General features: G+C 38.4%; 1 protein-coding gene across 1 annotated transcript; it reads left to right on the top strand.

The window, feature by feature from the left end:
• Window positions 1–615: 615 nt before the first annotated feature.
• ppp1r10 (protein phosphatase 1, regulatory subunit 10) lies at window positions 616–11,167 on the top strand. The gene is made up of 18 exons (XM_053490005.1): window positions 616–969; window positions 4,927–5,039; window positions 5,159–5,245; window positions 5,336–5,471; window positions 5,777–5,828; window positions 6,156–6,242; window positions 6,420–6,551; window positions 6,749–6,854; window positions 6,988–7,091; window positions 7,237–7,340; window positions 7,454–7,607; window positions 7,746–7,886; window positions 7,992–8,238; window positions 8,368–8,443; window positions 8,625–8,837; window positions 8,961–9,096; window positions 9,246–9,602; window positions 9,729–11,167. The coding sequence occupies exons 2-18, from the start codon at window positions 4,933–4,935 to the stop codon at window positions 9,851–9,853; spliced, it is 2,364 nt and encodes a 787-aa protein (XP_053345980.1). The 5' UTR covers window positions 616–969; window positions 4,927–4,932; the 3' UTR covers window positions 9,854–11,167.
• The last annotated feature ends 987 nt before the right edge of the window (window positions 11,168–12,154 follow it).

The following is a 12,154-nucleotide window of genomic DNA, read 5'->3' as shown; positions in this document are numbered from 1 at the left end:
TCCAACACACTTCCTCTCGGTACCACTCAGCATCTAGTTGGAGTGCTGTAGGTTGCAAACACACAAAGCCACATATATGCAGACTAAATTAAAGGTAGACAAATTAACAAAGACAACATGATTGTTTTGCCTCTTGTCTAGTATTGCAAATATAATTTGAAAATTGTAATGTATAAATAAATATAATGTATTATTTTAATTTTGAAAATTTAAATCTCATATTAACCAAAAAAAAAACCACCAGAGGTTTACTTTATATGTTTTCTGTGACTGCCTCTACTATTCTATTGTTTTGCTTTTATATAACGGAGAAGAGTACGTGATGGGGGGAGGGGCGGTTTGTCCTTGACGAACAAAAGGTCGTTACGAGGGAGGGCGCGTGCGTTCGAAATGCGCATGCGCGAAGATCACTGTGACGAAATAGTCGTCATCGGTATAATAGAGCCAGCCCCACCCTTCTAGATCATTCCTGGATTTGTCTAAGGTAAGTGTCCATGTCGGGGTGCTTTCTGCGATTTTGTCGTTATTTAAAAAGAAAAAAAAAACAAAACAACCACGGTTAATTTTAGGAACTGTTGTTTTTTATTATTAATATAATTTCCCCCCTTTTTGCTGCATTAATCGTTTTTTTTTATCTGCTTTCTTTCAGGTGACGAACCATCTCTCTCAGAAGCTTTTTCTGTTTGTCGTCGAGGGATTTTTCCAACTGTATGAAGATCCAAATCCCCCCCAAATATTTTTTTCTACTCGAGTAACCGGACATTTGACTTCTACGGTTTTTTGCTCCAGATTATTTATTCAAGAAGGAAAAGCTAGCATTCTAGCCACATCATTCCCGCCCATTAAGTCATTTTCAGTACAAATGATGTAGAGTCAAGACAGTTTCATCTGTCTAAAAAAAAAAAAAAATTGTTGCTGTTAAGCACACAATATTATAGGTACCCGAGACGCAGAGGAGAGTTATAAATAGTAAGTGTTTGCTTTCAAACCAATTTGAAATTCGAAATTTATTTAAATCTTAATCAATTGCCTGTCTTGAGAAAAATGATAAATTATTAGATAAATAAAAAGCTGTGATAAAGCGAGTAAAAGCTAGCTAGATTAGCGTATGAGCTCACACCGCAAAGTTAGCAGTGGCTCTCTCAACGCCCTGTTTCTCTTTGTGTGTGTGAGACGGATTCATATCCTATTAATTAATGTCTTAAAACAAAGTTTAATATAAGCTAGCGATCGCTTCTCATAAGCAATCTGTTCATAAAGATTGCCGCAGCATTGGAAAAAAAACTATCAGGATGCAATAATTAACTTGTTTTTGAAAGGAGAGCTCATTGGGACATCCAACGCACGCAAATGCAATCTGCCCATAAAGATTGCACCATGACGACTTTTGGATGTATATATAACTATGTGTGTGTATATATTTATCTATATATTACATACAGGGGCTGAAATGTTTGTGCTTTTGTAGTAGCTGTGGGTGAAAATAAACCTTACAAAGTTAGCTTAGAATGGAATTTTAGCTGCGCTGCTAAAATGTAGTCGTGGTTTTGGCTGTTAAAATGGCGGACAGGTTGTCGTTTGTGTAAACGGGTTAGCTCCTACGGCAAATGGTGGCGCTTTTGGCTTTCGAGGTCTTTTTTCCCTTTCTTTACTCGGTTTTTGCTTTCTTCATGTTCTTTTAATCAGTTTTAGTGTGAACGTCGTGGTGAAATGAAAATGACGTGACAGTGTTTCTTTATTCAGCAGGGTTTGTATTATTTATTGCGTGTACAGTGTGTTTCAAAATGGCGCCCGGGGCTGCTGATGCTTCTTCACGAACGCGAAGCGGTTAAAGGGAAATGGAGGGAGGGGGCGGGGCTTAGCGCCTCACGCGCTTGCTTCAGGGACTCCAAAAGGCGCACGCGCAGGACTCCTGACAGATGGCGCGAGCCGCCACAGTGGGGCTTCTGTAAATCTGTATAACTCCCTCCGGTTTATTATACAAAGGAGCATGTGTTAAACACAGCGTGGCGTGGGTAGTGTCTCAGTGTCATTATGCAGAGTGGTTGTGTGGTTATTGCAGGATCTATTTTCAACCAAATTGCGTAAAAACTACTATAAAATACTTTTTATTATTATTAATATTATTTTTAAATATAAATACCAACCTCCCCCTATAAAGGTATAACTGATAACCTAACCTACCTGCAGGTGTATTATCTTATTTATCTACAGAAAACTTTAAAATAATTTTATTCACTATTAATATTTATTCTTCTTAACTGATGTGATATTTCCAGCAGTTCCGTTCACTTATGTTTCCCAGGTGTTCCCCCCCTTCATGTCAGCTTTTGTTTTACTCTGTGTAACAGTTGTGACATTTTCAGGAGTGTGTGTTGTACCGTGTAACGGAGGTCGATACTGAATTCAGAGACTTTTAAAAAACTTCAACACTTTCACGGGTAAGACACGACACCATTTCCTCATACGAGTTGCATTATGTCTGGTTTATTTCTATCGTCATTCGGGAAAAGAAAATACAGAGTAGTGAAATACAAACATTCATTATAAACATTCAAACAAGTTGCATGCTAAGTTATAATAGTTACCTCAAAAGAGTTTTAGATATTTAAGAATGTTTGCCAGTGTGTTATGTATTAGTTATTGTACAGTCCAAAAGTAAAGCTTGCGCGCGTGTATGTATGATGTGTGTATGTGTGAGTTCGGAGAGATCTTTCTGCTTTTCCACTGAAGGAGAGCCTTAAAACCTGACGACGCAGAGTGGGCGGGGCGAAAACGCGCCAGTAGCTCCGCCCACCATTCCGCCTATTTAGTAAAAAAAAAAAAAGGCATGATTCCTCACCGGCTGCTCTGGACAATGCCAATTGAAATACTCATCTAGACAAGTTTTTTTTTGTTTTTAGTTGTGTAAAAAGTTTCTCTTTAGTCAAACATTTCCCTACACAGCCCCATAAACAATGTTTTTCAAATATTTTTAGTTTTTTCTATCATGTCTACCAAGATGTTCTTTTATATACAAATATAATTGTAAACATTAAACTTACATCATTTTTTTCTGTTTCACTTATTTGTAAGCAACCTCTATGACTCGCATTGGTTTATCATTTAGTACATAGATAATAGGTTTTAATTAATACTTTATTAACAGTTCTAACAAATTAATACCAACCTAGTGCAGGTGTTACTTTAAACACTGAAGTATTTTTTTTTATCATTAAAAGATGTATGTTAATATCATGCATGAATATTGGTAATACATTTCTACAATATATTCAATTAAGTATTAATATACATATGTTTTTTAGTCTAAGCTGTTAGGGCTTGCAGGCTTTATATACAAAAGTGCTTTAGTGTTTGTGTCTTAGAGTAAGTATTACACAATCCTGTAATCAGTGGGGAGAGTTCAGTCTGTGGCTTGGTGATTACCTTAAACAGTTTTTTTTTCCTAAAAAAAAAAATAGTGTATTTAGAGTTATGCTGACTAACGCTTATATTTTTTTCCTTTTTGACTTTTTTTTTAACCCAAGTGTGACAAATGGTCATAAAACATCTTAAAAAAGACCAGTACTTAGTTTTTTTTTATCACAGGGTAAAATACTTATCACTTTGCTATTGTGGTACGCAACAGAGAAATAATAGTAATGATAATTATAAAATTGTTGATTAGTGTTAAGCTTTTTGTGCATTCTCCTCCAATACATCTATTTTTCTGTATGTAATTTTTAATAATTTCTCTGTAACCAGTATGCAATTAAATAAATTCGACATGACTACCTGTTTAAAATGACAATCAAGTATACTGTAAGTTTTTATTATTAATATTATTTTTATTGTTATTATTATTATTATTATTATCATAACTTCTCATGGTAATTCCTTAGGCTTGAGAAATATCCTGGTCAAAAAACATTTTAAATATTGACATACATCTCATAATAAAAGAGCAGGTGGGTCATGTGTTGGAGGAATGTTGTAATAATACACCGTGTGTACCACTGAATAATTGTAAGCCTCCTATGAACAATATTGTCATAATGAATTGCCTTCCACTTAAAGATCAATTACATACAGTTTTGTTGTATTTTGTTAGTATGTTATTTATATAGAGAGAGAAGAATATGTTTAAACCGTACAAATGCCAGAGGGCAGTTGATGTGTAATCATGTTGTAGTGCCAAGTTTTTTTTTTTCCCCTCTCATATTCATGATGCCTCTACTTATTCTTCCATATCATATATTAAGTTATTTATTTATTCCAGTTTGTGTCTAAACTGAAGTTTTGTGTGCACCTCGCAAGCCATTCTTACAGTCACATGCCAGAGCTTCTTATTTTAATCGCTGGCCTGACTAGGTTCATGAACATACCTATGGAAATACTCATGCTGATTTAATGTCACGTGACCTGGCCTGCCCATTCAGTGCTTCCTTGTTGATCTGGTATCATGATTGACTTTGGCATGAGCTTTATTGCAATGATGCGATCGTACTGACGAACTCAACAGCTTTTTCATGTGGATCGGCTAAAATCCAAATTTTATCCATTTTAAAACGTCTGTGGTGGGATGGGGATAAGAATGACAACTGACTAAAATTTCCTGATAGGTTGTCTCATTGTTATCATTATATTTGTCTTTTTATTTTCTTTTTTTTTTGTGTAGTTTAGTTTGTAGCCCAGCAAGGTGTACATCATGTGTTGACTTCAGCCCCTGTGTGTTAGTTTGTGTCCCAATGAGCTCTCTGAATCTACTTTGATAAAAACATTTTTAAATCTTCAGTGCTGATGACAGCCTTGGCGGTTCACTTACTGCACAGATACTCTACAGTAACAAACATTGTGCAGCCACATACAGTGTATAAAGGCGACTTATCCTCATTCTCTTCTTTCCCTGTCTACTTCTGTCTGTCTCTCTTTCCTGTCTGCGTGTAGGCTGTAATGGCAGTGGGCCCAGTGGACCCTAGGGAGGTGCTGAAAGGAGTGGAGCCTCTTTTGGGGAAGGATGGTGAACTCCGAAGCCTGGAGGGCGTTGCCAAAGTATTCAGGTGAGACTTGAAATCATTCTTGATGTATAGAGAAATTTGTTTATTTTGAATTGTTAAACCCTGTTTCATTATTATTATTATTATTATAATCTCATGATCTCTCACTTTGTTTGGTGCAGTCTGATGAAGGCTTCTCATAAAATGGTCAGCAGGTGCATGTACCTGAATATCTTACTACAGACCAAGTCACATGACATTCTTAATCGGTATGTATTATATAATACTGGTATACACAGTGCAACTTTCCATGGTCTTTCCATGAGTCTGTATCAAACTAAATTCATTCTGCTTTGCAGATTTATTCGTGTCGGCGGCTACAAGTTGCTGAACTCCTGGTTGACTTATTCTAAGACGACCTCAAATACGCCACTACTGCAGCTTATTCTGCTGACTCTGCAGAAACTGCCTCTCACAGTGGAACATCTCAAACAGGTAGCTCTTTACAGCAAGTGCTTGCTACTGACTTTTAGAGAACACACATTTAATTTATTTTTTTTAATGTTTCAGTGTTTTGTCCGTTTCTTTTAGACTTTTATAGGAACTCTTTTTTAAATATTTAAAAAATGTTTGTTTTGTCTGTTTCTTTCAGCCTTTATAGAAACTCTTTTTTTAAATATTTAAAAATGTTTGTTTCTCTATAAGTCAGAAAGAAGTGTTTTTTAAAGAAACACATTTTGAATATAATATATATAAAGTATTTTTAAAATTTTCTGTGTTTTGTCTGTTTCTTACTCTAGAACAACACAGCCAAGTTGGTTAAGCATCTGAGCAAGAGCGGGGAGACGGAAGGTAAGAGACCGGTTGTGGTGTACACTGACATTTACATGTTGATACATCTTCAAGATAACAGTCGAGAAGCTCATGTCTCCTGATACTATTAGATTAGATTCAACTTGATTGTCGTTGTGAAAAGGGCACATACAGAGATAATGAAAGAAATGCCTATTTACAGTAATGAGCTCTGTGGTAAATAAGGGTATCGGTCTGTATGTACAAGGGTGAGAGTTAAATAATAAAGCAAAAATACTTGGCTGTTCATGATGTGGTTTCTATAAACTCTGTATTAAGATTTCTTCCTTTCTGCTCAGTCATGCCTGTCTTGTTTGTCCTTTTCAGAGCTGAGAAAGCTCGCTTTGGTCCTCGTAGACGGTTGGATGGCCATCATCCGCTCGCAGAGTGTTTCCAGCGGCGCCTCGCCTAACGGTAACGTGTTCTTCTCCTTTCTTTCATCACGTTTTTGTACGGATTGTATTACTCACTCGTGTTTCATTCTCACTTACATCATTTTGTCATAATACAATAAAATAAATCTAGTTCACGTTTCTTTATGCGATGCGCTTTGCTTCAGCATTCATCATGTCCGTAATGTTTTTTTTCCAGACAAGAAAAAAAAGAAGGAAGACATCAAAGTGCGTCTTGAGGTAAAGGCTGGAGAGAAAGCGACGGAGGAGGAGAAGAAAAGAGAAAAGCCAAAGGCTCACGCACCCAGTCATGCAAAGATTCGCTCCACAGGTCTGGTCCCTAATGTTGTCGCATTAATTTACATTATATTTTGTGTTCTTCTAAAATGTAAAAAATATTATGCTTATTGTAATGTGTTTTAGCGAGTTAAATGTAATAAGTCAATTAATAGTAGGTTTATTAATGTTTTTAGTTTGACTGGATGTATTTAGAAGCATTGCTAAATTTGTGTCCCTTAATTTGAACAGGTTTAGAGGTAGAGACTCCAACACTGGCCCCTCCAAAAAAGGTCCCCACAGTCCCCCAGCTTGGTGACAAATACAACATCAAGCCTGCTGTCCTTAAAAGGCCTAGGTAAGTTATTGACTCAGCAACGACACCCCTTGGCTTTACGCACCTTTCCTTAAGTAAACATCTTGCGTTTGCTGCCCTCTGCTGGTGTTATGGTTGAATTTTAAGCCTGGTCATGGCACTCTTGTCTTCGCAGCTCTTCCCCATCGGACGCACCACCAGTGGAGAAAAAGTACAAGCCTCTAAACACCACCCCAAACTCAGCCAAAGAAATCAAAGTCAAGCTCATTCCTCCACAACGTAAGCATTGATTTATTATTTTATTTTTTTTAGCTGTTTTGTGCACATAATGGTGTAGTAACGTAATCAAAAGAATTTTTTTTGCCCCTCTATGAAGCTTCCAGTCTGGTTTAAATGCATTTCATCTGTTTATCTATTGCATTAGCTATGGAGAGCTTGGGCTTTCTGGATGCTCTTAATTCTGCTCCAGTTCCTGGTATCAAGATCAAGAAGAAGAAACCTAAGGCAGCCTCTCCTACCTCTAACAAGGTAGTTTTGAAGTTATTATTATTGTTTTTTTTTTTATTATTATAATTATTCTAAAAGAAATGCATAAATAAACAGCAAAATAACCATTTGTTTCCCATCTGAATGTTTCACAGCCGTGTCCATTTGAAAGCAAGCCCCAGGCGTACTCAAGCACACAGACCAAACCGTCTTCCCCCGAGGCTCCTGCGTCTCCCCCACATGAGTCTCAAGAACTGGAACAGCCAGGCACACCCGTCCCCACTGAGGACCCTGAGGCTATGGACACTGGTGAGTCCACTGAACCCTCCCTTTCCCCCTGCGTTAGAGAAGAAGCATGCTAATAGTTATTAAATGTTGAGTGGTATTCAAGTGAAAATTAAACCCTAAGGTGTATTAATGATGTTCTGTGCCTTTTTTCTTTTGCAGATAAGCCTAATGCGCTTGCAGAGCCACGTGGAGAGGAAGAGACCCTTACAAAGAAGGGCAAGAAAAAGAAGAGTGTTCGCTGGGCTGAGGAGGATCAGCTCAAGGAAGTTTTTTACTTCGATCTGGATGAGACGGAGCGAGGTAAGGACTGAAGCGTCTCACTCGTGCGTTTGTACATCTGCTTAAATAAAAAAAATAGTTTTGCAGGTGATGATTCTCTTCCCGTTGTCCGCTTCTCTTCCTCAGTAAACGTCAATAAAATCAAAGATTTTGGTGAAGCGGCCAAGCGGGAGCTGATGATGGACAGACACACGTTCGAGATGGCACGTCGACTCTCGCACGACACCATGGAAGAGAGAGTTCCCTGGACACCCCCGCGACCTTTGACGCTGTCAGGCTGCCTGGTTGCTCCGGGGTCCAACAGCACTGAGAAGCTGACCCAGAGGGACCGAGAGATGGGCATCCTCCAGGAGATTTTCCTCAACAAGGAGAGGTGAGCATCTGTTCACTTGGAAATTTCTTATCCTTTTTTTTTTTTTTTTTTTTTTAAACAAACACCGCATTCATTATTATATTGTACTCTGTAGGTCTAAAGTTGTCATTTTTTTTCTCCCCTGGTTAGTGTCCCTGACAGCCCGCATGAGCCAGACCCAGAGCCTTATGAGCCAATGCCACCACGTCTCATTCCTCTAGATGAGGTATGCATCTTGATGCTTTCACTCAGACATATAAGTGTTTAAAGTAATATAAATTCTCAGCAGTGATGTCACAGAAGTTTCCAGACATGTTGTACTGTGTATATACTGTACATAAATATCGATCTGGTGGATTATTTCTTTTAAACTGACAATGCATTCTCTGTCTCTCGTGCCGATCCAGGACTGTACGACAATGGAGGACAACTACATGGAGACTGCCGATACGACGGCCTCAGGTCCTCCCCCCGCATCCCAGGAAGGTTCCAAGCTCCCTCCAGTACTCGCTAATCTCATGGTCAGCCTAAACAGCAGCCGCAGCCCCCAGTCTCAGAGCAATGCCCCACCTACCAACAATTCATCCGTGAACGTCCAAGAACTTCTCAGCTCCATCATGGTGTGTTTCACAGGCTTCTCCCCCAACAGCTGTCTTTTTTTTTTTTCCTCTAATAAGCGTTTTTTAGTGTCAAGTGGCTAATTTATTTGTCTCTGATGTATGTTTTACTTTTTTTTTTTTTAGGGTGCTCAGGGGTCTAACCAGTCAGCAGAGGACCTCATTAAGCAGCCTGATTTCTCTGACAAGATCAAACAGCTTTTGGGGTCGCTGCAGCAGAACCAGAACCAGAATCAGAACCAGCAGGGCAATGCTCCACCCAGTAAGAAGTTTTTCAGTTATATACAGACGAGTGTGTAAAAATGTTTTGTATAAATGTCATTTAGTTGCCTGTATTCAAAAAAATAAAAAAAAGTAGATGAAGTGTATAATATTAGAACTGGATTGTTAATTGTAATTTTCTGTTCGTAGTGAATGCTGGACTGCTCGGCCATGGTCCGAACATGAACAACAACATGAACATGCAGATGCCCATGAACGGCGGTTTCCCACCGAACAAGCCCCCTGGCGGACCTCATTTCGGGCACCCTCCCCCTCCCCACGGACACGGACCCCCATTTGGCGGAGGAGGGCCGCGCATGATGGGCCCGCCGCCCGGACCTCAGGGCAGGGGAGGAGACAACGGAAACTATTGGGGAGACGACTCTATGCGGGGAGGACCACACCGGGGTGGTCATTTCCATCGCGGGAGAGGAAGGGGAGGAGACCAAGGATTCCGAGGACGGGGTGGACGAGGGGGACCACGTGGAGGACACAACAACATGGGCGGTAAGATCGTATCTAGTGCTTTAATTGAATTTGTTTGTTTTTCCCCTTCTTGCATAATAATGGTGTCTTTGTGAGCCGATGTTTGACTCATTCCCGTCTTCTCTCTCTCTCGCTCTCTCTCATTAGACATGTCCAAAAGACCAGTATGTCGGCATTTCATGATGAAAGGGAACTGCAGATATGAAAATAACTGCGCATTCTATCACCCGGGTGTGAACGGTCCTCCTCTACCTCCTCAGCACGGGCATTAACTTTATTCCAGACCTCAGACCTCTCTTCTCAACCCTGAACAATTACACTGTTGGTGATCCTGCCATGTACTTTCACTAGAGGGCAGTAGAGCACATTTTGAAGACTTTAAGGAAAAAAAACAAAGTCCGTTTTCATTCAGTGTTTACAGCTCCTGGATCAGAGACTATAAGAAACGGCAACAGTCCAGCCGGACCGCCACGTGGCTTTCCCTTTTCCGTTTCTATGGAAACTGAAGGCTATTAATGACTGATTACAAAAGAACAAGCTAAAACCTGCAGTGATTGTGTGTAAATAGGCTCTTCCTGTGTAAATACAGAAACTCAGTGTTAAGATCACTTTTTTGTAGATATTATAAATTATATAAATGTATAGTTTTTTTTTTTAGTGGTCATGTTTATGACACTGATTTAAAACTGCTGAAGAATGTGCCACTCTTTAATGACCACTATTGCAGCTTATTTTTGATTTACACTGTTCTAAGTTGTGTTTGCTTGGAGGTACCAATGATGTATGTTTTTTTTTTTTTATATTATTATTATTTCGAGACTATGAATTTGGTTCAGCACTACAGAACCTTCAAATTGTGAATGTGTCCCCATTTGTAGACCTTTTTTTTTTAAAAAACTAAACAAAAAAAACTGTAAGTGTAGAACGGGTGTAAAATGTGCCGTTTCCCCGTTTCATCACCAGCACATTCTAGCACCTCTCTCTATTTTTATTCTGAAGTCTATTGGACAAACAGCTGTTTCCTCAGCATCCTGTAATCTAAAGCTGTATTCACACAAACACACAAGCATAGATAAGTGTGTGCCTCATTATAACGTTCCCCAAATTGCTATTAATGTTTAAATACTATAAACCGAACGTGTTAAAAAACAAAACAAATTGACAATCAGGACAATTAGGATGGTATCATTCGTTGTCATTTCATTCTGTCCATCTGTCTGCGTCTGTGTGTGTCACACACACACTTATGCTGGGACAAGTCACAAGTTGCGCCTATCCTCATACACCAGTGCTGAGCTGAGCCTAAGGCTCTGAACCACTCTCTGGGCCAATGCTAGTGTTTTCTGTGAAAACAGTGGCCATTGTGTCTCTTGTGGGACTACATTGTTTTTCTTTCTTTCTCCTGTTTTTATTTTTTGTAAAAATCAGGATTTTTTTCCTTCACCTCTATACAATTGAGGTTTTGTTTGTGTTTATAGAGGTATGTGTGAGTACCAGTATCTTTCAAAGACACACATTTATAAACATAAAATCCGTTAATGTTTTTTTTTACATGTATTAATAAATGTTATAAAATTGTTAAGTAATTGTGAGTGTTTATGTTTAAAGAGCACCTTGCACACATGACATGCAGCTCGAAGTGCTTGAAAATTGAACTGAACAAAGTAATGCATGTAAAATGTAATCAGAGCTAGATTAAAATGATAAAGATATTTAAAAACAGCTTATAGAGCAGGAAAGTATAAAATCATTTAGAAAAATTGACAAAGTGATAGAACAAGAAATATAAAAGTGAGAAATAAGTTTGTCATCTTATTTTTATTTATGCTTTTATTTGTTTGTAATTGTGTAATTATAGAATTTCCTGTAAGATGCTTAGCATTTTTTTTAGCAAAGAAAAAGGGGAAAAGCAATCTAGAGGTAAAGCTGTAACAAAATTTTTAGACATAGGGAAGTCTCTCAGTTTTCTCAGTAACATATTTTGTGTATACAGTAAAAGATAAATGAGAGGGTGGTGTTGATATTCCCTCTCATTGAACATAATTATACAAACCCCATTCCAAAAAAGTTGGCACACTGTACAAATTGTGAATACAAACAATACAATGAAGTGGAAGTTTCAAATTTCGACATTTTATTCAGAATAGAATATGATAGATAACATCAAATGTTGAAAATGAAATGTCATGCCAAATATTGGCTCTTTTTGGATTTCACGAGAGCTACATTCCAAAAAAGTTGAGACAGGTAGCAATAAGAGGCCGGAAAAGTTAAATGTACGTAGAATAATCAGCTGGAGGACCAATCTGCAACTTATTAGGTCATAAAAAGAGCCTTTCAGAGTGGCAGTGTCTCTCAGAAGTCAAGATGGGCAGAGGATCAGCAAATGCTGCGGTGAGAAATATTGGCGCGATATCAGGAGTTTAAAAAAATAAAGGAGTTTCTCAGAGTAAAATTGCAAAGAGTTTGAAGTTATCATCATCTACAGTGCATAATATCCAAAGGTTCAGAGAACCTGGAACAATCTCTGTGCGTAAGGGTCAAGGCTGGAAGACCATACTGGATGCCCGTGA

This window comes from Clarias gariepinus, chromosome 28 (genome assembly GCF_024256425.1).
Source record: "Clarias gariepinus isolate MV-2021 ecotype Netherlands chromosome 28, CGAR_prim_01v2, whole genome shotgun sequence".
Lineage (NCBI taxonomy): Eukaryota > Metazoa > Chordata > Actinopteri > Siluriformes > Clariidae > Clarias > Clarias gariepinus.
The sequence above is the reverse complement of the archived record's forward strand: the minus strand, read 5'-3'. Positions and strand labels throughout refer to the sequence as shown.

Coding starts and splice junctions, on each gene's coding strand:
- ppp1r10 (XM_053490005.1), top strand. CDS start 4,933: ATGGCAGTGGGCCCAGTGGACCCTAGGGAGGTGCTGAAAGGAGTGGAG. Junction 5,246..5,335: donor TCACATGACATTCTTAATCG/GTATGTATTATA, acceptor TCTGCTTTGCAG/ATTTATTCGTGTCGGCGGCT. Junction 5,472..5,776: donor CAGTGGAACATCTCAAACAG/GTAGCTCTTTAC, acceptor TTCTTACTCTAG/AACAACACAGCCAAGTTGGT.